The sequence below is a fragment of the Rhinolophus ferrumequinum genome, chromosome 4 (assembly GCF_004115265.2).
Source record: "Rhinolophus ferrumequinum isolate MPI-CBG mRhiFer1 chromosome 4, mRhiFer1_v1.p, whole genome shotgun sequence".
NCBI lineage: Eukaryota > Metazoa > Chordata > Mammalia > Chiroptera > Rhinolophidae > Rhinolophus > Rhinolophus ferrumequinum.
Genome location: NC_046287.1, coordinates 57,357,060 through 57,383,050, shown reverse-complemented (window position 1 = coordinate 57,383,050; position 25,991 = coordinate 57,357,060). Strand labels below are relative to the sequence as shown.

At 41.8% G+C, this 25,991-nt stretch overlaps 1 protein-coding gene across 1 annotated transcript in view; it reads left to right on the top strand.

The window, feature by feature from the left end:
- CSGALNACT1 (chondroitin sulfate N-acetylgalactosaminyltransferase 1) overlaps positions 1-25,991 on the top strand; it is a 159,352-nt gene that overhangs the window by 129,245 nt on the left and 4,116 nt on the right. The window contains exons 6-8 of the mRNA XM_033104598.1: positions 15,888-16,066; positions 17,003-17,097; positions 25,330-25,411. Of these exons, the coding sequence (XP_032960489.1) occupies positions 15,888-16,066; positions 17,003-17,097; positions 25,330-25,411 (356 nt within the window). The remainder of the gene's footprint in view (positions 1-15,887; positions 16,067-17,002; positions 17,098-25,329; positions 25,412-25,991) is intronic.

The following is a 25,991-nucleotide window of genomic DNA, read 5'->3' as shown; positions in this document are numbered from 1 at the left end:
GTAATTCTATTCGTAATTTTTTGAGGAACCTCCACACTGCCTTCCATAGTGGCTGCACCAATCTGCATTCCCACCAACAGTGTATGAGGGGTCCTTTTTCTCCACAGCCTCTCCAACACTTGTTACTATTTGTCTTGTTGATGATAGCCATTCTGACTGGGGTGAGGTGATATCTCATTGTGGTTTTTATTTGCATTTCTCTGATGATTAGTGATGTTGAGCATTTTTTCATATGTCTATTTGCCATTTGTATGTCCTCTTTGGAGAAATGTCTCTTCAGGTCCTCTGCCCATTTTTCAGTTGGGTTGTTTTTCTGTTGTTGAGTTGTATATTTTGGATATTAGCCCCTTATCGGAGGCACTGTTTGCAAAAATCTCCCATTCAGTTGGTTGCCTTTTTATTTTGTTGATGGTTTCTTTTGCTGTGCAGAAGTTTTTAAGTTTGATATAGCCCCATTCATTTATTTCAGCTTTTACTTCCCTGGCCTTTGGAGTCAAACTCATAAAATGCTGTACAGAACCCAAGGTCCATAGGTTTAGTACTTATGTTTTCTTCTATGCAGTTTATTGTTTCAGGTCTTATGCTTAGGTCTTTGATCCATTTAGAATTAATTTTGGTACAAGGTGACAGATAGCAGTCCGGTTTCATTCTTTTGCAAGTAGCTTTCCAATTCTCCCAGCACCATTTATTGAAGAGGCTGTCTTTTCTCCATTGTATGTTTTTTGCTTTTTTGTCAAAAATTATCTGTCCATATTTATGTGGGTTTATTTTTGGGTTCTCAATTCTATCCCATTGGTCTGTGTGTCTGGTTTTCTGCCAATAACCGTGCTGTTTTGATTATTGTTGCCCTGTAGTACAAGCTGAAGTAAGGGAGTGTGATACCTCTGGCATTGTTCTTTCTTCTTAGGATTGCTTTGGCTATTCCATACAAATATGGTTCTATACAAATCTGATGATTTTTTGTTCTATTTCTTTAAAAAATGCCTTTGGGATTTTGATGGGGATTGCATTAAATCTGTGCATTGCTTTGGGTAATATGGCCATTTTAACGATGTTGATTCTTCCAATCCATGAGCACGGAATGTCTTTCCATTTTTTTGTGTCTTCAGTTTCTTTGAAAAATGTCTTATAGTTTTCAGCATATTGATCTTTCACATCCTTGGTTAAGTTTATTCCTAGGTATTTTATTCTTTTTGTTGCAATTGCAAAAGGAATTGTTTTTTTTTTCTTTTTCTGAGATTTCATTGTTAGTATATAGGAATGCAATGGACTTTTGTACGTTGATTTTGTAGCTGGCAACATTACTGTATTCGTTGATTGTTTCTAATAGCTTTTTGGTGGAGTTTTCTATGTCATCTGCAAAGACTGACAATTTAACTTCTTTATTCCCAATTTGGATGCTTTTTATTTATTTCTCTTGCCCGATTGCTCTAGCGAGGACTTCCAACACTATATTGTAAAGCAGAGGTGATAGGGGACAGCCCTGTTGTGTTCCTGAACGTAGAGCAAAGGGCTTCAGTTTTTCACCGTAAATTATGAGATTAGCTGAGGGCTTGTCATGTATGGCCTTTATTATGTTAAGGTATATTCCTTTTATACCTATTTTATTAAGTGTTTTAATCATAAATGGATGTTGTATCTTCTCAAACACTTTTTCTGAATCAATTGATATAATCATATGATTTTTGTCCTTTATTTTGTTTGTGTGGTGTTTCACATTGATGGATTTGCGGATGTTGAACCATCCTTGTGCCCCTGGGATGAACCCCACTTGGTCGTGATGAATAATCTTTTTAATGCATTGTTGCATTCAATTTGCTAGAATTTTGTTTAGGATTTTTGCATCTGTATTCATCAGAGATATTGGTCTGTAGTTTTCTTTTTTTGTGTTATCCTCACCAGGTTTTGGTATCAGGGTAATGTTGGCCTCATAAAATGAGTTAGGGAGTATTGTCTCTTCTTCAATTTTTTGGAAGAGTGAACAGAAAAGATTTAAAAACTTTAGACTTAGGATTTTATATTTATACCTCGTTGACTGGTTGCATTGGGGAATAAATATATTCAAAAGCAGCAGGGATGGATTTCTTTTCCTACCACAATAAGTATATAACTATTTATTTAGTAAGTAAATTATCTATGGTGTTTCTACTAGTGAGGAAGCTGGAATGGTACTGGCATGCTCCCCTCTGGTTGCCATGGAGGTTTGCAGGGTTTCAGTTGAGTAACTGGGGAGGTAGTTTCTCCAAAAGTGAAGGCTTGGAGGGCCTTCAATAGTCAATAGTACTCAGTGGCAGAAATAGTCTGAATAGGTCCGTATGGTCTAAATATAAACAAGGCCTCTGTTTTGAGCTTCTGGTAAATGGTAATAGGAAGACAGTCAGTCAAAGGAGAAGATTCCAAGATTGAGTGTACTTTCTGCATTTATTTTGATGCTTTGTTACTAATTTTGTATTAATGAGCACACGATCAGAATACTAATTACAATTATTCAAACATTCTGAAGCAGTTTGCTGGCCAAATTTCATCCATCACTTGTTTTTGTAAATAAAATTTTCTTGGAATGTGGGCACGCTCATTTGTTTACATATTATTTATGGCTGCTTTTGTGGTATAACTTCAGAGTTGGATAGTTGTGACAGAGACTGTATGAGTCGCAAAGCCTAAACTTTACTCTCTGGTCCTTTACAGAAAAAGTTTGCTGACCTCTGTTCTCAGTCAATAAGGAGTTAAAAGTTTAAAACTAATAACAGCTTAAAGCTATGGATCCTGTCAAAGGCAGACCAAAGAGAATAAAGTAGTTGAATATACTAAATGTAAGTGAAACAGAAATCTCTTGACTGCAGTACATTGCAATATCCTTTTTATTTCTGCTTAGGAATGAGGAGCATGCATTATTAAAATTCACGTCCTCTGCATAGTGGATAGGTTTTAACATCTCTGAAAGTGTCCATCCCTGGGCATGGATCTTTAAAAATTTTCGCCGATGATTCTAACATAGAGCCAGGATTGAGAGCCATTGTCTAAGAAAGTGGTGGTCCACTCCAGGGATTTCCCGTGAGAGGACAGCAGGCAGCTGTCCATTCCAACGTGCTTTTCAGTAGCTATCCAAGTGACCCTAAAATGCAGCGAGGGTTGAGAACCTTAGTCCTCTTGGATTTGGCATCTTCTGAGCACATCAAGGGATGATCAGACATCTGCTGATAGATACATATAACCAAATTTACACAAGTCTGATGGATAAGTGGAAGGCTAGTTTAGGCATTGTTGTGGGAAATGCCCATTTTACTGACTAGAATGCTTAAGGACTCTTATTATCAAGGCATTCTTCTTCATATCAAATTACCTGGCAAGCTGAATTCTCAATCAGAAGGTTGCTTGGTGAGCAAAGAATGAGTAGAATCTAAACAAGAAGAGTAAAATCATTTGAATGGTAGGGCTTACTTCATGCTACAGGCTGAGTCGATCAGTGTTTTAAAGCAGCACTACAGAAACTTTGATGAAATTAATTGGAATGGCATTTTGTTTTCTGTGTTGATGTTCTCATTCTGTTAATTGGTGACAACTGCAGTGTTGATGTCACCAATGCCTTGGGATGTGTCCTGCCCTGTCCATGGTGTTACATTGATCAGCCCACCTCTCCTAGGAATGCACCCCCTCTGCAGCCAGCCTGACTTGATTTCACACTGCTGCACTGCCACTCCACCTTCCAGATGAATCTTCCTAATTACCTATCATCCCAGCCTGGTACCCACAGTAATCTTTATGAAAACTTATTTAAGAAGCTTTATTTAAATATCATTTTTATCTTCTTTTAGGATGATAAAACTTTTGTTTAAATGCATCTTCTCTTTGAATAAAAAGAATTATTTACACGGATTATCTTATTTAATACTCATAGCAACTAATGAGATAGATGCTGTTATTAGCCCCATTTCATAGATAAAGAAAATGAGGCTTAGCAAGATTTAACTGAGGTTGTCATCTCCTACACGAGGCAGACTAGGATGTGAACCTCGTCTGTGAACTTCCAGGACGCCCAGTCTTAAATCTGCACCCAATTTTCACTCCAATAAACTCTCTTCTAAAATGCATAATTGTTAATTGAAAGTAATAAGATTTGAAATCAGTCTAAATGAAATTTATTTCCTTTGGGTATCAGTATTGTGATTAAATGGTTCTAGATCCAGCTAAATGTATATATATTAACAACATCTTTTAAAAATCTAGTTTAATGACTATGCAGTGTTTTATTCTCTCAGTTTATGCTTACTCAATTGAGATTTACTTTTCAGTTGATTGCTATAGATCAGTGTTTTGCAAACTGCCGTTTGTGATTCATTAGAAGGTTGTGAAATAGATTTAGTGGGTTATGTTCAGTGTTTTAAAAATAGAAATAGAATAGGATAGAAAATATCAGAGTGCTTCACAAGTAGTAAGGATACATATTGTTTCATGAAACTGTAATTTCTGTGTGTGTGTGTGTGTGTGTGTGTGTGTGTGTACACGAGTTCTGACAATTAAGTTCATGAACTCACCCTAGAAAAAGTGCTACATACCTCATTGCTGAATATCACTACGGTCACCTTCAAAGTACTCCCCTTGGGAAGCTATGCACTGATGCCAGCGCCTAGTCCACCCTTCAAAGCAATTTTGGAACTCTTTTTCTGGAATGGCCATCAGAGCTGTCATTGTATTACCTTGATGTCCTGAATGTCATCAAAATGTCTTCTTTTCAATATTTCCTTTATCTTTGGGTAAAGAAAGAAGTCATTGGGGGCCAGATCAGGTGAGTAGGGAGGGTGTTTCAGTACACCCTCATTGGCTACACCCAGTATTGGCTAAAAACTCCCTCACAGACAGTGCCGTGTGAGTCGGTGCATTGTCGTGAAGCAAGAGCCATGAATTGTTGGCCATAAGTTCAGGTTGTCTAACTTTTTCACGCAGCCTTTTCAGCACTTCCAAATAGTAAACTTGGTTAACTCTCCAGTTGGTACAAATTCATAATGAATAACTCTCTGATGTCAAAAAAGATTAGCAACATCATTGCCACAAGTTTGTGAACTTAATTGTTGGACCTCGAATGTGTGTGTACTGTATAATATATTCTCTTGTAAGGGTTGTGGTCAAAATATTTAAAAGCCACTGCCGCTGAAAACAGTAAAAACAGTACAAATCAATTCTCCATGTCTGAGTTTTATTACCCAGACTCTTGCACATTAAGCCTCAGTGAATTCCAGGTTAAAGCCTAACTCAGTGGCTCTCAAATACACATGTGCTCTGGATAACCTGGGGGGCTTTTTAAAAGGTGCATTCCTGGGATTCAACTCCAGGGATTCTGAGTCAGTAGGCCTGAGATGAAGCTTGGGAACCAACACTTAGAATAAGATCCACATGTGATGCTGATGTGGGTGGCCCATGGCTCACAGTTTGAGAAATCCTGGCTTAGGTTGACGTTTGCTTGGAGCTGTGTACAACGAGTCCTCACTTAATGTCATCGATAGGTTCTGTGACTTTAGCGAAACAATGTATAATGAAGCCAATGTTATTACAGGCTAATTGATATAAACAAGTATTAACTTTTTATGGCATCTCATCAGCATTACAGTGGAACGACATTGAGGACCTGCTGTATTAGAAAATTTACAAAACATTGTAACTGGTGGATGAATTAGCATCAGTTGACATTTACTACATTGCAAATCTATCTTTGTCTAGTCACGAGGACACAAAAGCATCTTTCAGAGGAATTAGCTCTGAGATTGAAGTACTAGAAATGAGACACTGCCCTGCCATCACAAGTATGTGACATAAGAGAGGGTTTTTTTGTGTGTTGTCAGAGATCTACCTTGCCATGGTATGTGTCAGCATGTGACATCTCTTTGAAGTGATTTGTTTGACACATACCATACCATCAGGAAGATTTTATCAGGACATCCCAAAAGAAAACTGGGGTGGCGGGGGGCTGGGCAAGGTTTCTTTCCGTTCTGTTTTGTTTTGATTTATTCTGAAATTTGAGCAGAATTGTTGCTTTGTCTTAATTTTTTTCTTAAATGAGGAACTTTTAGATAATCTCATCTGCTAAAATGAAAAAAGCAACATAGTGAATCCCTCCCAAGCAGATAAGGAGTCTCGCATCCTGGGAAGCACCTTGCACATTACAGCAGCATCTCAGGCCTGTGACATCTCACCAGTATTTGCCAGAGGCTAAACGTGCTTCTGGTTGGTGTTCCAGCTCTTTACTGCGATGGGCCTGTATTTTCAGGCATTCTAAATCCTTTAGAATTCGAATATAATATATAGATTATAGTAGTGTGACAGTGTACAATTTTCTGAGTGTGATTATTATATTGTTATAACTCTGTAAAGGAGAATGTCCTGTTTCTTGAGAGATACTTACCTTTGAGAGTGAAGTTGTCATGATGTCTGCAACTAACTCTCAAATGGTTCAGAGGAAGAAAGAATGTTTGGCGAATGCTAACACTTGGTGAATCTAGGTGAGTACTTATACTATTCTTACGTTTCTGAAGATTTAAAATTTTTCCATATAAATACGTTGGGAAAATACACGTATTAGGAAAACATTAAATGATATTAAGATGACACAATAGAATATAATGGCAACAGTTAAAAGAAAAAAACATGTTGTCAGAAAAATGGTGAAATAAAGACCTGTGCAAACACTCTCCTCTATAAAAGCAATGAGAAAATTGTTTAAAATGGTCAGAGTCAGCCTTTTAAGAACTCTGGAAATTAAACAAAACTTGCAACAATCTGCAAAGTGTGTATCCTAGAAAAATGACGGAATTTTTGTTGTGAACCGGGAGCCATGTGGAGCTTTAACTTGCCCTATTATCACCACCCTCTTCAGTTCTTCAGTAGCCTTGAAACCCAGCAGCCCAGGAGCACAGCAAGAACCACAGCCTGGCAGCCACCAGGGGCCAAATGGGGCTAGAGCTCCTTTAAAGCACCCTTCCCAGAGAACTGTCCTTATCTGACCTGTCTGGGGGTTCCCTGGAAAACTCCACCAACAAAGTTGTCTTTATTTCACCTTACTCAGAACTCTCCCAGTGGAAAAAGCCCTTTCTGCATGAGGTATTTGTCAAAAAAACAATTATAGAAAGTCTGTAACTGTGGCTGCCTAAGGTGGTAGGTAAGAGTTGGGGCAAACAGTAGACTAACCAAAAAGCTTAAAAGGTGAAGCTGGGGAGTGAGATCTCTACAGCGACTTTGAAAAGCTCCAGAACAATCCTGGAGATCTAGAAGGGCAGGCATATGTTGAGGGCTGTGCTCATACTTAGGAAAGACCTGAGCAGGCCCTGACATCTCACCTCTGGATGACTTTGAGGGGCTGTGCAAGAAGGAAGTAAGGCTAAGGTAGGTTGTTAACTGCCTGTCTGAGTTTTGGTGGCATGCCCCAACATGCACACGAAGTCCGTTGGCAAAGACTTAGAGACTTATTGGTTCCAGGAAATTAGGAATCTCTGTTTAATCATTTGCTTACCACTAAGGGTTCACACACAAGAAAGATTACAGACTACAGAATTAGTTCATGAAAGTCACTAAACAAACAAAAAACAAACTACAGCATCAAACCTCGGGAGAGATTCTGATTTCCAGGGTTGCCACATTATATTATTTAAAATGTTCAGTTAAAAAAAAAATTATGAGGCATCCAAAAAAAGAAAAAAATGGCTCATGTACGGGGAAAAAAAAAAATCATTAGAAATTGTCTCTAAGGAAGCCCAAGTATTGGACTTACTACACAAAGACTTTAAAACAGCTGTATTAAAAATGTTCAAAGAATTAAAAGAAACCAACCATATTTAAAGCAGTAGAGAAAAGTATGAGAACCATGTCTCATCATATAAAGAGATAGAAGTTATAAAAACAAATAGAAATTCTGGAGTTGAAAAGTAAAATAACAAAAATGAAAAATTCACTTGGTGGGGAGAGGGCTCAACCTCAGGTTTAAACAGGCGGGAGAAAACATCAGTGAACTTAAAGATAGGTCATAGGTCAATGAGATGACCCAGTTGGAGAAACAAAACTAAAGAAGAATGAAGCAAATGAGCAAACCTCAGAGGCTTGTGGCGTACCGTCACACGTGCCAGCATAGGCATAATGGGAGTCCCAGAAGGAGGGGAGAGAGAGAAAGGGGCAGAAAAAGTATGTAACAAATAATGGCCCCGAACTCCCCAAATTGCATGAAAAACCTTACACAGCTAGGAAACTCAACAAGCTCCAAGTAGGAAAACTCAAAAAAACCCACACTAGCATATGATAATCAAATGGTTGAAAGAAAAAAACAAAGAGAGAAAGAATCTTGTGAGCAGCAAGTGTGAAGCAACTGAAATCAATAATGTTGTAAAGATTTTGTAGGGTATCTGATGGGCACTTGTCTCATTAGGGAGACCACCTCAGGGATGATGTAGATGCCTGATCACTGCACTGTACACATGATGCTGAAGCTGAACAATAATGACTGTCAACTACAATTATATTATATATATATATATATATATATATATATATATATATATATATATATATATATATACATACATATATACACACATGGTTACAAGAAGCGGAGTACAGCAATAGGAATAGAGGCAGTGGAAATGTAATGGCTGTGTGCGATGTCAGAGGGGTAGTGGATAGGGGAGGGGGTTATCACTGTGTGAGGGATATAAATGATAAACGTCTAACTATTACATTGTTTTGTGCACCTGAAACTAATAAAAAAAAATAAAAAATAAAAAAAAAAGAGTGAAGCCACTCATCAGGTCCAAGGGTTCCTTAACAAGATCAATAGCTGACTTCTCATCAGAAACCAGGGAGGCCAGAAGTGGGATGGCATATTCAAAATGCTGAAAGGAAAATGCTCAACCAGGAATTTTATATTCAGCAAAACCATCCATCAGCAATGAAGGAGAAATTAAGAAATCCCCAGATAAACAAGAACTGAGAAACTTCATCACTAGCAAACCTGCCTTACAAGAAATATGAAAAGGAGTCCTTGAGGCTGAAATGAAAGGACACCGGATACAGTCTTAAATCCAGGTGAAGAAATAAAGAGTACAAGTAAAAGTAACTACGTAGGGGGATATAAAATACAGTATAAATGTATTTTTGTTTATAACTCTTTTCTCCTATGTGATTTAAAAGACAACTGCATAAAGCAATAATTACAAATCTGGATTGATGTATACTTACATAAAGATACTTTAATAAAATCACAATACAAAGGTGAGGAGAGGGAATAGAGGAACAAATTTTTGTACACTGTTGAACTTTTTTCTACAAGAAGAAATAAAAAAATCTAACTAGACCTATAACAAGTAAATGGATTGAAATAGTAATCAAAAAACTGTTCACAAAGAAGAGCCCAGGCCCAAATGGATTCACTGCTGATTTCTACCAGTCATTAAAGATGAATTAATACTAATGCTTCACAAGTTTTCAAAATATAGAACAGGGAACAAGTCCCACTTCGTTCTATGAGGTCATTACCCTGATACTCTAACCAGATGCAGTATCACAAGCGTAGGAAATATAGGCAATATCGTAATGGCTATGTATGGTGTTAGATGTTCACTAGACTTACTGTGGTGATCACTTTGTAAGGTATATAGAGATCTAATCACTGTGTTGTACATCTGAAATTAATATAATATTGTAAGTCGACTATAATTAAAAACTAAATTTTAAAAAGGCATCACAAGGAAAAATAACTATAGACTGATATCCTTTATGAATAGTAGATGCAAAAATCCTCAATAAAACACTAGCCAACTGAATCTGGCAACATATAAATAGGATTATATACCATGACCAAGGGAGATTTAGCCTATGAATGCAGGATTTACTCAACAAAAATCAATGTGATACGCAAAAACACATGACCAGCTCCATACATACAGGAAAAACATTTGAAAAAAAATGGATTTAACTATTCTGGGTATTTCATATAAATGGAATCATGCAATATATGACATTTTGTGTCTGGCTTATTCACTTAGCATAATGTTTCGAGGTTCATCCACATTGTAGTGTGTACCGATACTTCTTTTTATTTTATTGTTTTTGATGCCATTATAAATGGATCGCTTTCTTAATTTCTCTTTCAGATAATTTATTGTTTGTGTATAGAAACACAACTGCTTTACATTGTTATTTTGTATCCTACAACTTTACTCAATTCCTTGATTAGTTCTAGGAGTTTTTTGGTAGAGTCTTTAGGAATACACACACACACACACACACACACACACACACACACACACACCAAAAATATATACACATTTTAAGAAAGGAATAAACTATTAAAATTACCTGATGGTAACCACTTTAAGCACCTCTTGTAATTACAGAAGTAAAATGTGACTTGTACTCATCTTTTGTTACCAGTATATATTGAGTATTGCAATTTTAATACCGTTTTTCCTTTTGTAAAATGTGTATACTTTTTTTGGCACCTTCTGCGCACGCGCGTGCGTGCGTGCGTGCGTGTGTGTGTGTGTGTGTGTGTATTGGCTAAAATAGAATTGTATAAACAGGCTTGTATAAGCTCAGACTCTAGAAACTTCTAAATTAATTATTTAAAGTGCTTACTTTAAATTCGTTACTGTATTCAAATGTCTTCAGTAAGTAGAACTCATAAGCGGTTTCAACATTTATGGCTGTTAGATTTAAAACTGTAAATTATACATTGAATATAATACTGGTTTCTATGTATATTTTTAAGTGCTTTTTTTTTAAAGTGAAGGGCTATTGTGGGAAATGTCATATTAAGAGAATTTCTTTGCCGTGGTGGGAAGAAGTCTGTACTAGAGTAAATCATATTAGACAGCAAGATCTTTTATCATTTTTAATCCAGCAATTCTGGGAAATGTAAGTCAATTAGAGAAATTAAATCTCCAGCGGAAACAGTAGCTTTCTCAGGTCATTAAAACCTTTATCAAAATGATTACATATAGCTTAGAGAAGTCCCCATGCACCAGACATTTTATATAAAAGAAAGGAATTGAATGAGAAATTCAAGCGTTTCATCAGCAAATAATACAATTCAAGAAGAAAAGAAGAAGAAATAATTATGAGTAATCATGTGGCCTTCTGAAACTGCAAACTCTGATTCATAACAGGAAATCACATAGTATAGGATGTATTGCTCTCATTCTGTCATGAAAAATGCCCTTTCCTTACTGGTCCATTTCTTCAGGCATGCCACTAAATATTACATTTCTTTGAAAGGGGGGAATTAAATATTTCTAACCAAATGGCATCTTATTTTTCTCAGCTCTCTTCTTTTCTGTTATTTATATATTTATCATCTTCTTAAAAGCCTGGGTTTGTGCCTGTGCTGTGGTCCTGCGGAATCTGTTGGTTGAGACTCTTTCTTGATGTGGGAAGCTTCTCCAGTGCCCATCTGAGGGAAGAAGGTAGCATCTGGGGACATCATCCTCCAATAATGACAGATCTGAGATGTGCCGCAGGGTTTCCCATTGATTCATCTCTGGATTCATCCAGTGTTTATGGATCATCCACTCTATCTCTGTGTGTGCCACTACCTTCCAGGTAGCCTCTGAAGTTAGAAAATCAAGTATGGCAGACCCTGTCCTAAAGGTTTACAGCATGCTACATCATCCTGTGCATGTCTACACAAGCAAGGGCACAAGAGGGCAGCGGGTACAGGAGAACTGGGCAAAACACCTGGGAGCCCAGACAGGGACTTCAGTTGGCAGCAAGACATGAGAAGCAGTTGACACGACATGGGCCATAAAGAGGATGGAGAAAACGAATTCCCGGGAGGGATCGGCGAGCAGAGACAGGAGGTCCCAGCCATGTCCGTGACATCGGTGACCATCTTTTGGCTGGTCACTGTGGGATGGGGGAATAGACAGAGGATAAAACAAGGTCCCTGCCGGTGTACCTCTATGGTCTGCTTTTTGGGGTTGTAGCCTCATGCCCATGTTGTGCACATTTTTGAATCCCAAACTGTCAAACCTCTTTAGGGCAAATCAGTGTTTTGCATTCAAATATGTCCTTGCTTTGCATGGCGTAGCTGCCTCTTAATACACTGTTTCATATACTGTTGAGCAGGAGGTGCTCTGGCCTAGTGAGCAAATCCCCTGCCCAACGCTTAGTGTTTCTGAGTGAAGATGTGGGACGTGTTGAGGGAAGGGGCCTAGCTGTCTTGCAGAAGCCAATTTCTCCTCTTCCCTTTGCATCCTGTGTCCTGGAGCTGGTGCTGATGAGTTTGAGATGAGAGGTGAGTATCCCACTTCCAGGCCCAGGTATTTGACAGTGTATTAATCTCTGTTCTGGAAAAGAGGGGAAGTGAAGTTGTTCCGATTCTTTTTCTGGTGTTTTCAGCTCAGCCCTCTTTCTTTGTAGAGAACACTTGTTGATGATCAGAGGCCCTTCCTGATGGCAAGAGAGGAGGAAGAGGGGTTCTCCCAGGTAGTGGTTAATTATAAGAAGTGCTGGGGTTCAGTTGTCAGGAAGGATGGCAGTACCATTATCCATCTGTAGACGGACTCTTAACTGAGCAGGGTGACCTGGCAGCCACACTGGGAACCACAGGTGGACGACACAGTTAGCCCTGGGCCTTCTCCAGAGCCCATGACTGGCTGATGGTGCTTCCCAGGCCAGCAGTAACTCTGTCCCCACCCTGCTTCTGTGTGCACTGATGTCCAGCTCCCTAATTAGGCCTTCAGCACAGAGCCAACACATATGTGTGCTGCCAGGCCAGTAACAATGGATGTTTCCTGCTGGCCAAAGTTGGTCAAGGTGGATGAGAAGCCATGCAGCGGTGGGCCGGGCAGGGTTATGTACAGGTGAGGGGACGAAGTAGAGCCCACTGGTTCCATGTGTGCACTGGCTCCATAGGGTGTAGGGGCTGCTGTGTGGACAGTGAATGGACAGAACTGGGTGCTGTGTCCTGGGGCTTTCTGTATGGCCTGCGGACATATTGGAGAAGAGGTTTGAAATGCATATCCAGACTGGGTAGTGCCATAGATATAAGACGGATCATCTCACCCTTGCAGAGAGGTTGGATGTAGAGAAAGGAAGCAGATTGCCTTTTGCATTGGGCCATATGGTGAGTCCCCCAGCATCCGTTTTCCTGAATTGTCTTTCCCTAAAGGCAACACATTGAAGTATAGAGGTTGATGTTTTATCACTTTAAAAAAAAAATGTCTTCCAAATAGAGGTCATCTCAGTCTAGGCACAGTGTTCTGCCCACCTGTTTTCCCAGTGACTTTGACAGGCAAGCCCTGTGCCCCTCTCCACCCCCTGCTGCTGCAGAGCAGAGAAGAGCAGCTCAAGCCAGGGTTTGGGAAATTTTTGGACAGAACAAGCTAGATTAAATTACATGTTGGGTAAGTGTATATGCCAAATGACCACGCTCCCCTCTAAATTTGTAGCACTCAACTTTCTCCCATGCACTCAAATATTGATCACCTACAGGCTTGTCATATCTTTAATGCTGTTACTCCAGTTTCTAATGCTGCCTTATGGTCTTATTTAAGTAGTCAACATGACTTGACTTTTGTAAATATTTGATATATCTACACAAATGGACTGTAAGCTGTTCAAAGAAGAAAATCCAGCGGTTCGTTTAACACAACGCATTAGGGAACTGCATTCCTCTTCTTTGATGAAAGTTGCCTGCTGTTGTTCAAACATAAAACATTTTTTATATTTCAGCTCTTGAATGATAGATCTTGTAAGACCTCTTAGAGGAGGTCCCTGAATTATGAGTCAGATACAGCCCGACTGAGGAAGGCCTTGCTCCTTCATTGTATTTGGGCATGTTAGTCCTCCCTGCCCTGAAAAATAGCTAACAGGTCTCGCTGCAGTCTGGGAAGGTCTCAAAGAACACGAGCCCTGAGACAAGTGAAGAAAGAGACCTGCCTCTGGCTGGGGAAAAAAATGATGGGCTCCAGGATGGTGGATGAGTCCTGTGAGATGTGTCCTAGAGACTCCCTTAGATGAACAGGCAAAAATCCAGGCATCTCCAAGGGTAAAACTTTCCTAAAAACTGAGCGAATAGAGAAGTGGGTTGAGCCTGCCTTACAGGAGCTGGCTTGCATATACCTCCGAAGGAGAGGACGATGACTACACCTGAGCATCTTTGGAGACAGGCAGGTAGCTGCCTTTACTAGGGCCAGACCAAGGATGGAGTAGGCTGTGGAACATCGCCTCCATGCTGCCCACAGAAAACAGGCACTGGGGCCACCTTGCCAGAGAAAGGAGTCATGATCAAGTTCTGAGAGAGGAGGACAATCCCTCCAAATGGAGAGCAGTGCTGAATGGAATGCAAAAGTGCAGAAAATAGAATTTTAGAGTGTAAAGGGGCCTTGGAGCTTTGTGATCATCAGATTTTACAATGAGGAAACTGAGACCAGAGAAGTGAAGTGACTTGCCTCCACTAAATCAGAGGCTGAGCTAGGATTAGAATCATTCATCTATTTACACGTTTATTCACAAACATCTATCGAGTGTCTCATGCGGGCCAGGCGTGGTTCTAGGCCCTGTGTCCAAGTTTCCTGACTCATACACCAGTGCCCTTCCCATCACCAGGCCTCCGGCCTTGATCTAAATCTGAAAAACCATGTCTGGCATTGAACTCAGACAGGTTAGGCCCACGGATTCCAAAGCTGAAAAACCAAGCTCACTCACGGATCTGAAAAATGCTAAGACAAGGAAGGAAGCGGTAGCAGAACTAGTTCCACTGATTAAATTACCAGATACAAATACATCTTAGCATTTGAAGAGTTTATGACTCTATAGTTGTGTTGACTTTTACCCAAGATATTACTGGGAACACAAAGTTTAAAAAATGGAAATGGGTTTTTTGCTTGTTTTGAATACATGAAGATTAGTGAGAAGTTGGGGGATGGGGTTGGGCCAGGTAGAAGGGAGGGAGGGCTCAGAATATGAAAAAGAAGGGTGATGTCAGCAGGACAACCCCTGTCCCACTGGGTACTGAACGAATTCCTGGATCTTTTGCTCAGGACGTGCCCCCTTTCAGAAGGTTCTGCTGTTCCTGGGAAAAAACAGCCAAGTGAAGAAACAGCTTGACTTCACGACCACGGGCCTGGGAATCTTTGCCTGTGCTAATAACAGCAATAGCTGATGCTTACATAGTACTTGATATTCTTGGCAGTGTCTATCTAACTAATAACTGTGTGAGACAATTAAGGAAGGTATTATTATTCCTATTTTGCGGATGAGGCAACTGAGGTTATGGGAGATGAATGGGCTTGCCTAGATCACAGAGTTCATCTGCAGGAGAGCCTGGCCTAAGACAGTCCCAGCCTTCTGAATCCAAGTCTGTCATTTTCTCTGTAATGCTGCTTTACCTGAGGGTAGGGAAGGAATCCAGGTTTAAATCTGTTTGAGGATAGATACATATCAAGACCATCATGTCTGGCTCCTGGAGTTGAATACAGGTGAGAAGATGCTGGGTGCGGTCGTTAAATGGGATTTTATTTCCTTGGCCCAGTGGTTTCATTTGGGTGGCTCAGGAGGCATGGAAATTTTCTAGGAGATTTTCCATCTTCACTGGTTCAAGTTTTTTCCATCACAAGAAATATTCATTAATCGTGACAGTACAATTTTCCATTGGGGGAAATTACTAGAGAAGCAAGAAATAAACTGGTGTTAAAACTTCACTAGGTGTTTGTTCTTGGGACCTTTAATCACAATGAGTGTCCGATGAGTCTGGATCATTCTATAAATGCTGGGTAGTCTCAGTGCCCTCAGGGTTACAAAAGAAACATGGCGAGACGTGGATGAACCTTGGTCACATATTTGCTGGGGGATTCTGTAGGCCTGGGAAGCACGGCTACATGAGTGACTATGTCTGGTCTTCCTTTTAGAGCCGCCAACTTCAGGAACTTTACCTTCATCCAACTGAATGGAGAATTTTCCCGGGGAAAAGGACTCGATGTTGGAGCCCGCTTCTGGAAGGGAAGCAACGTCCTTCTCTTTTTCTGTGATGTCGACATCTACTTCACCTCTGAATTCCTCAATACATGTAGGCTGAACACACAGCCAGGTAAGAATTGTGGAGTTGGCAGTTCTCTTTTTCTCCCTCAGGGTGGCGTTTAGCTTTCTCACACTCATCCATCATTCCCTTCACAGTTCACTCTGATGTCCTGCTTCTGAATCAGCCTTACTTTACCCCAATGACCAAGAAAAGGAAAAAAAAATCATTTGGTTTGATTTCTCCTTTGCTGTCCCAGTACAGGCCTTTTGGCCATCATGATTCTGGGACTCTTTGTCTCAAGTTCATGTTTATAACCTCTATTCCATTTTTACCTGGGTGGTCAGCTTTAGTGAACATCCTCAGGAGAAGGTGTGGTGGGGGAGAAGACAAGACCTGGAAAACCTCGTGAAACCAACGGGAAAAGAACAGTGGTGGGCAATTGCCAAAGGACGAAGGGCTCTGAGCAGAAATAACCCAGTTTGAAAATAAGTTTCACAGAGTTTGACTCGCAGGCAACACTGATATTCAGCTGATAACTAGTGGAATGGGTGTTCCAGTTGTTAAAATACTGAAACTCTTCATATAAAATGGTAAAGAGCAACTGCCCTGGGCTCCCTCAGTCTACTGCTGCCCTAAGTCACCCCGGCCTCTGGCAACTCTTCAGACTGCCCCACAAGCCAGTAGTTAAAGGGTTAATGTCTGGCAGGGCAGAGAGCGCCAGGACTCTCTTTCACACCCACTCCAATTGCTGGATGCCCTGTGCCAGAGCCACTGACCCTCAATATTTTGAACATCACCCCTGGGCTAACAGGTCAGAAATATTTGATAGTCTGTCCATCTGGTCTACCTCGTACAGAACTTCTAAGACCTGTTTTAGACTTGAGTGAATGGAAACAGAAAGTGGGTGCAAATAGGTGGGATGTTTCAGAGGACTGAATATAAATGAACAAACCTAATAGTTTTTTATCTGTTGCTGTAAGTGGATGTTTGTTTTCCGGTTTGCAGGGAAGAAAGTATTTTATCCAGTCCTTTTCAGTCAGTACAATCCTGGCATAATATATGGCCACCACGATGCCATCCCTCCCTTAGAACAGCAGCTGGTGAGTAATTACCCCGCAGGTGCCTTTGTGTGACTGTTTCATGTCTTTCATTACCAGGGGCACCTGACCATGAGTAAAGGTGAGTGGAAATCTGTGAATTGATCCCCATAGTAATTTTTACGTTTGGCAGATGTTCTGGCCTTTGCTCCCACTGCCTTGTTGATTAAAAGTGCTTGCAATATTTAAAAGTGGGAAATAAATAGGAACAGTACCTTACAGAAAGGTAATTTCACACCTTCATAGTTTTCTTCTGGTAACTAGTATTATTGTATTATGGATGCAACACATTTTCTCTTTATTATTAAAAAATCCTGCAAGGTAAGAAAGGTGAGATTTCTGTTCCCATTTGACAGAAGTAAGAAAGGGGTAGCTCACCCCAGGGCACACAGTGAGTGACTCATTGGGGGAACAGGGATTAAATTCAATGCTTTTCCCATCATGCCACCACAGATAGTGGAACCACACAGCCACCAAGGATCTCTGTGAGCTGAGATGTCTCCTTGGTGGTGGCAGTAGTTACTCCATTCAGCAGAGAGCAGGGCAGGGAACAGGAAGAAGAGACAAGCCAGAAGAGGGTCTCTGTACCACATGTAGGCGTGCCTCTCCAAGACTATCCCATTATTGTTGTCAGTCCCCAAGTTGGGCTGTGATCTTTTCCTGCAGAGAGATCCGCTGGGCTTATCTGAAGCTGTGTTTTAACTCAGGCTGAATCTCAGGGGAGTGTCTAAATTGGGGGCTGTCTGTTCTTCACTGCCTTGAGTAGCTCTGTCTCCTGTTGAGGCAAAGCCATGTTTCTTCCCATTGAGAACCTCATAGGCCTGGGAAAGGAAATCTGCCATGTGAACATGAAGATGGGATAGGACCAAGTCTCTCATGCTTCTGTGCAATGGGAGAGTAAGCTGGTTTTCATGAAAATATGTGTTTAATGAAATTCTTTTGGAGGACAGATTCTGTGTTTAAGCTTCCAGAGTAGCAAAACCTGTTTCTCCAACCATATCCTGTGCCCCTCTCCAATTAACCTCTGGCAGTTGATGTAATGATCTGTTCCAGAAAGTTTCAGCTTGAGTTCCTTCAGGTTGGACAAGTTTTATTCCTCATCCATGTCCTCACATGGTTTCTCTTGGGACCCAAGCCACACAGTGCAGTAATAATATAGTTTCCTCTTCCGCCAATGAAATTCTAATACCAGCTTCTATTAGGATTTGAAGGGGAAATGGGATACAGCATTTATTTTCTTTCAACCAATCAGAATAACAGTTCCTTTGATTTTAAATAAAGTACCACTTTACAGAAATGGGATACAGCATTTATTTTCTTTCAACCAATCAGAATAAAAGTTCCTTTGATTTTAAATAAAATACCACTTTACATTTGACATCAAATATGATTAATGTTTTGACTTCAAACTCATAAAGACCTTATTTGCTTGCAAGGAATTCTTTCCATTTCTCAGTTTAAATGTTTTATCCTTTTGTTACCATTCCTGCAGGGAAGCAGGTGCAAAGGGAAGCCAGAGGATGGTGCAGGCAAATCAGAACCAGAACTCACATGGCTGTGTCCACAGCTAGAACTTCTGAATTATCCCACAACCTTTTACATTTACTTCTAAATATACCTTAGACCTTTCCTAGACCACATAAGTCTGATCTTTTAGGGTTTGGTATATGACTATTTAGTCCAGGGAGACACAGCAGTTGTCTCTGAGATGAACGGGTCTTCATCCAAAAAAGAAAAGTGTTGATTATGGTCTTTACTGGATGAACCATTTCTTGAGCACTTGCTCCCTCCAGAGAAGTAGTCTAGGTGCTAGTAGAGGGGTCAGAAGAACTGAAACAGTTTCATATACTCAGGTGATTGCGAGAGCATCTCACCTACTCTCTTCTTTTTTTATAGACTTGCCCAAGATCATATAGCCAGCTCGTAGCAGATTTCAGGCCAAAACTAGGATCTCCTTATTCTAGTGCAGTAGAAATAGATTTGCTTAGGGTCTAGATGAGAGCTGAAATCTAAAAGAAATGACCTGACAGAAATTCCAAGGGAGAACATCAAACCACAGAAACTAATATGCTGGAGATAGAATGTATAGGAGCTGAGAAGGCATAAAATAAAGAGTAATGATCAGAGAGGGGTAAATTAGGAAAGACTTCCTACCAGGGGTTCATTTTGGCTCAGTCTAGAAAGATATGATGCACATATGTTTATACATTCTTTATAGCCTTCCCTGGAGTACATCAGTGTCAGTCAGAGGTAAGGGAGAACATAGATCCAGAATGTAGCTATAACAGAAGTTATTTATGTATGCAAAGAGTAGACAACCTTTTCCAGCAGCCCTGCAAATATGACCTCACAGTCAGTGTGCCAGTTATTATTTCTCCTGGCTACTGCCACTGTCATTTGGTAACATTTTGCCTGCAGACAAAAGGAAGAAACCAAACTTATGATTTCTGTGTGTGTGTGTGTGTGTGTTCAGGTTACTTGTTTCTTTACTTTTGAGTACTGACCATTAGTAATAAGAAGTACATAAAATCGTGGGCTTTTATACTAGTATTTAATTTTTTGAGTTTTAAACCGGAAGTAAAACTTGCCGATGCTTTCATGTAGAAGCAGCTCTCTGAGAGGGGAATGACTCTAATTTCAATAATTGTTATCTTTGGACATTCCACTTTCCTGGTTCAAGCCTTGTCGGTTCTTGCCGGGGCCACAGCAGGAGCCTCTTACTGCTTCTTATAGATTCCTTCCCTCCCCTATACTTCAGTCTTTCCTTCACCCTCTGCCATAGATGCATTTCCAAAATGCAGATTAATTCCATTTAAAAAAAGTCTTATGGCCTAAAGCCAGTGGTGTGCTAGTAAATGTTTAACAACCCACTCTCTGAAAGGGGGCGGGGAAAGCCCTGATTCATAGCGTTTGCCATTTTCAGTGGTGTCAATACTCCCACTGTGGCCTGTTTCAGGCTATCGATGTGATGTCACTGAACACAGAGTTGGCAAGAGACTTGTGCAATCCTGCTGAGCTGTCCTGGCCAGCTCAGCACAGCACTGCAACCCGGATTCCTTGCTGGGATTAACTGCCCTCCACAAACTGGCTCTAAAACTGATTACGGAGAAAATGGTTGCAAACCCCAGCACCTGGCGCGTGATTCCAGCTCGATAGACACCCAAGCCAGCCGCTCTGCCAGGAGCACATTGCCCGGTGTCTCCTCGTCTCCTTCCACCTCAGGTCCATCTCCTCACCGTCTCCACTGCATGAAGTGCCTGACATCTCAGTCTGCCATTTGTTCCACCCATTGTTTCAGTCTGATGACTTGGTGCCACTCTGTTCATTGTGCGGATGGTATGCTGCCTTCTGTCCTCACTCCCTCTCTGACTTTTTTTTAAATTTGCTTTTATATTTTTCCATTAGTTTCAGGTGTACAACCCAACATAATGGTTAGACATTTGCACCCCTCACAACGTGATAACCCCCCCAAGAGTACGATCCCTCTGACATCGTATGTAGCTGTTATAACCCCCTCTCTGATTAAACCCTTACCTCTCTACCTGCCTCCAAAAGGTATTTTACCAATAATCTGAATTTATGTTTAAACTTCTAAAAATTGCTGACCAGACATAGTCTATCCTTTTTGTCTGTTTTTGTTTATTCGGGAAGCAGACCAAACAGTAACTAAGTACCAAAAGTAACATTAACAGATGCCATCGATCAGCCTTTCATAAGCCACACTGTGCCCACGTTACCTCATGCACGACTAAGTAAGGTGAAGAGGCGTTATTATGCTCATTTCACAGGTGAGGAACTTGAAACGCACAGGCATAAGTCGCTTGCCCAGACTGCTAAGTGGCAGGGTTGGGAACACAAGTGCTATCACATGGTGGAGACTGGGCTGAGGATGCCCAATGGACACACCCTTTGACCTCAGAGGGCTTCCCGGAGGGCATAGAGTCTAGCTTTAAGTACGGATTCCTAGAACAGAGGGAACCTGGACGATTCCTTGTCTAGCATGATACCCTTCAGGAGGCACTTCATTTTTTATGCAGATATAGGAAGACTTGTAGAGAAATGTGGGTTAGTACAAATCTTGGAGGAGGTGGCATTTGAGTCCATTCTTAAACCAATTCTTTGAAAGCTGTGGCTCTAGAATACTTTATTTCTCAAGAAATAGAAACGGTCACAGTACTGTGCCTTACCACAGGGCACATGCGTACCACCTGCAGCCCCCTGGAATCCTGTGTGGTGTGATCACGGAGCCCTCAGGGCCCAGATAACAAGGAACGTACAGCGTGGGGTCAGGAGGCACCCAGCCCAGCCACAGAAACCCCTGGAGTTCAGGGTGTCTGCCCCTCACGGACAGGGCTGGCTACATACACGACATGGCCCAGTGCACAATGAAAACTCAGGATCCTTGTTCAAAAATTATGAAGAATTTCAAGATGGCAACAGCAGAGCATTAAACCGGGCCTAACGCCTTCTCAGCGTGGGGCGTGTGGACTGCATGGGTTGCATGCACACCACTGGTGTTTCTGGTGAACGTGAGGCTGCTCAGACTCAACCTCGGCGCTTGGGAGACTCTCTTTGATTTAGAGTAAATACTCTGCTTGAGTATTTTATTTTAGGGCCCAGATTGCTTCATGGGAAGTTGTCCAAGTCAGCGCCATTAAACCATGCAGCTGCATGATGGCTGCCTTCCCATGTCTTTGGGGGAGAGACACTGATTTGTGCTTTGAGTTTTGGTCCCAAAAGAAAATAATCGCCCCCACCCCCGTCACGTGAATCGCCCACAGAGCTGCAGGTCTGGAAACTTCCTGTGAGAAAGCAGGCTTGACAACCATCCTTTTGTGGTGTATTTATGCCCTGCAGTGCTCTGCTGAATCTAAGGAGGGGAGAGAAAGGGTGCTGGGGAGAGTTGAAAGGAGGCCAGCCCTTAAAAGACATTTTTAAAAATGAAGATAGCACTTGAAAACTGATCGGTGAAATTCAGGACAGGAGGAGGAGTTATTTTTCTTTGAAAGTTTAATCTTTATCTCAGGGTTTATTCCTCCTCTAGACATCATTGGTGTGTATCTTTTCAATATTTGAACAGAACGGGGGACATCCTTATGCTTGGGCAAAGGTTCTAAGAAGTTAAGCCCTCTGCTTAGACCCCAGGAAGGTGAGAACGTTTTTGTCTGTTGTTCCACAGCCACACAATTCTGAGGGTTTCCCCACTGGTATTCCCAGGATTCCCTGAACCACTTGCTGACAGGAATTCCCTATTTGAACCACGACTATTTCCACTGGCTTGATGCTGTGTCTGCCCTCTGACTGCTCCTCATTGTTCCTTGGACAGGGACAGCAGGTCCTCAGATAACATCGTTTTGTTCAACATTGTTTTATTACAATGTTGATGAGGTGCTGTAGGAACTCAACTCCTGCTTATATCAATCAGCCTGTGGTAAAATTGGTTTTGTTATGTGTTGTTTCGCTTCACTCAGAACCTATTGAGGGCCTGCTGTGTGCTGAGCAGTGGCCTGGGTGCTGGAAACACAGCCGCGAACAAGCCCAAGGCCCCGAGCTTACGTTTACCAGTGGTGGTTGGTGAAGACAGTCAGCAAACAGAGAAACAAATGCAACAGGATAATTTCAGAGAGCCTGGTTTATAGAGAAAATAAACCGGATGACAGAGTAGAGAGTGACAGGGGTGGGGAGAGCTGACATGGGCCGGGAGGGCCAGGACAATGGCGCTGAGAAATGGCATTGGAGCAGAGCCCAGTAGTGAGCCCAGAAAGGGTGACCCAGGAAGGGCGAACTGCAGTTGTCCAGCTGTAGAGACCCATGAGTCTGGTGCATTGGGAAGGGCAGAATATAAGGGGTCTGTATATGAGGGCATATGAGATTGGCGAGGCAGGCAGGGGCCAGGTCCTGTGGGGCCTTTGCCGGTTAGAGGTTTCCTTGTGGATTTTATTCTAATTGCATTAGGGAGAATGCAGTTAAAACCGCTGCAGAGCTTTAAATGGCAACATGCTGTGATCTGATGTACACTTGAGACTGCTCACTCCCAGCTAGGCTGCTCGTTGAGAGCACCACTCCAGTTAGTGACTCAGCACGGGGTTGGGGAGGGGGTGGTAGAACTTCTAATAAGTGAACTCTAACAAGCGCACCCCATCTTGCCCGACATCACATGCTGTGCGCATGACCAAATCAGTTCCCACCAAGGGCTAAATTTCAATGAGCTCTTCAGATAGTGGCTTTCCGTGGCTTGCCAACTTTAAAGCCGATGTTAATAAGTGTTTATATAGCTCATTCTCCAGCTCACAAATCAGTTTGTTTCTGTCACACTGTCCCCAGCAGAAGGTCACTCTTCACTTTGTTCAGCCTTGCTAGGCAGTACATTCACTCAGCCCAGTCCTGGGATGGCTACCTCTTGCAATACCCCCCTTGTCTTTCTTCCGAAACCCCAACCCATTGTTTTCCCTGTTTGGAGCTTTTTCTTTCAGATTCTGTATATACCTTAGCCAAATGTTTGAAGTTTTGGATACTGACACTTCTGTTTTACTCCATTTTTATTCAGAAGCTTTGAGGACTTGTCTGTGTCCTGGCCAGCAGAAAGGATATTAAGCCATTAGCTGCACCAGAAACAGTGTACCTGGTATGACAGGGACAAAACAAACCATTTTTAAAAAGATGACTCAGTGGAGATTTTCCCAGATTTTCCTGCCCTGAAAAACCTTTCCAGTTGATTCTGATGAAATTGTCTTGTCACTTGGGAGATATTGTTCTGAAGAAGAATTGGAGGGCATTGTGCTGGGGACCATACTAACCCACAAAACCTCTTTTGATCTTTATTTCCCTTAGGCAGTCCTGATGTGTGCCAACAGTAGTACAAGCGACATCTATATGTAGGTTGGAGTGAAAATAAGATGGTTTCATAAGTTACAGGGTAAAAGAGTTTTTCAGTTCATCAGCCCTGTTGCAAGCCATTTGTCAAGTGCAATTTAGTGTGGTATAGATAAAGGGAAACATCAGGGAGGTAGAATAGCAGTAATAGGATAAATGTTTGGATGTTAGAGCTGGAAGAGACCTTAGGGATGATTTAGCTCAAACTCCTCATTTATATGAAAGGAACTAGAAGCTCTAAGAAGTGAGGGACCTAACTAAGGCAAAAAAGCCAGCCAGTGGTCAAGTTGGGGCAAGACGCTGGTGTTCCCACCCACACACACTGTTTCTAATTAGCGGTGAACAGCACCAGATGTCCCAGACAGAAAACGCAGAAATCCGAGTGGATCGGGACCTCTGCAGCCTCCCCTCCCCTGCTTTCATCGAAGCACCTATGTTAACTACAAGAATGAATCATGAAAAATAACTATTAAAGTAGGTCCCCGAACCATTCCCAGAATTACTTCAGCCAAAAATATATAAGCGATTTAAAAAAAAAAAAAATGTCTTGCTGCTTCAGCAAGTACATTGGAAATTTACTTGCAAAGTGAGAGATTGAGCGGGGCCAGGTTTTGCTTTTTAAAGACAGTCACTGCTTGGATGGCCTCTCGGCAGCCCTGCCGCCTGGCACCTCTGCTGATGCTTTTTGGAGCAGTTTGGTTTTAAAATAGTTTAAAGATGAATGGACAGAGTCTTTCTTCAGAACCTGGACTCTTAGTGCCCTTATCCTCAGCAAGCGAGAGTTTGCGAAGCCAGAGTCACACACTAAAGTCTCGGGTTTTCCTTTTATTCCCTGAGGGAGTCCTGTTTGTGCACTGTGCCAGGGCAGCTGAATTCTGAGTTGTTCTCTATCCCTTTTCTCAACTTCCTGAGCCCTTTGCTGGCTCCCTGCCCGGCCCTGTGTGAGGGGCCAAGGCCTCCAATTCTCGCTGGCACTGGTGTTGGGCCAGACACGTAGGTGGCTTTTCCATGGTACTGCTCAAAACCTTGCTCTCCGGTTTGCTTGTGTGTGTGTGTGTGTGTGTGTGTGTGTGTGTATGTGTGTGTGTGTATGTGTGTGTGTGTTTTCATGCCTACACCCTAGAAACATTCCAGCTAGAGGTGCCAAAAATCACAAGTCCCGTTTTGGGACTGGTGAGTTGACTATTCCGAACCGTCAGAAAGGACTCAAATATATCTTCATTTCCCACACAGGGCTGTGGCTATGCATCAGTGCTGGGATGGGCTCCCTATTTAACATTGCTCAGACGAGGTTGTGAATACTCTCTATTTATTGTTATCCATTTTGCCCTTCCCCGTCAAATGACAGTGCTTTCCTTGCAGGTCATAAAGAAGGAAACTGGATTTTGGAGAGACTTTGGATTTGGGATGACATGTCAGTATCGGTCAGACTTCATCAATATAGGTAAGACCAATGGACTTGCAACAAGTCTGCATCTCTACTGCCACCTAGAGGGCAGTGAGAGGCCATGAGGGAAGCGCAGCAGGTCCCAACAAGTCTGGTGGCAAAGGTGGTGCTACTTCCTAAGAAAAGGCCGTTTCTCTCATCATGGACTTGAGACTGGACCAATAGGGGGCTTGAGAGTGTGCGGCACATTAGCCCCTATAATCTCCACCAGCACCGCTCAGCCACCCCAAATAAGGCATATAATCTGAGGGGAAAAGGCAGCTTGTTGCACAAAGGCAGCTTCTAAGCAAGCCCTCCAGTGCTGCCTTCTTCCAACCTGGTCTGGCTCCTGCGTCCTCTCGTGTAGAACACCGTGGGCCTCCACAATAGGAGGATACATTAAAGAAATAAGGCCAACATGGGAATTTTGGAAAAATCACATATCAGAAACAATGCAGATTTCTCAGCTGAACCTTTGAAAATTTGAGATGCTTGAAGTGTCAAGCTCTAAGTGTACAATTACTGTCAACACGCACATGTACATACATGCACACACACACACACACACACACACACACACACGGGTCACCAGTGCACA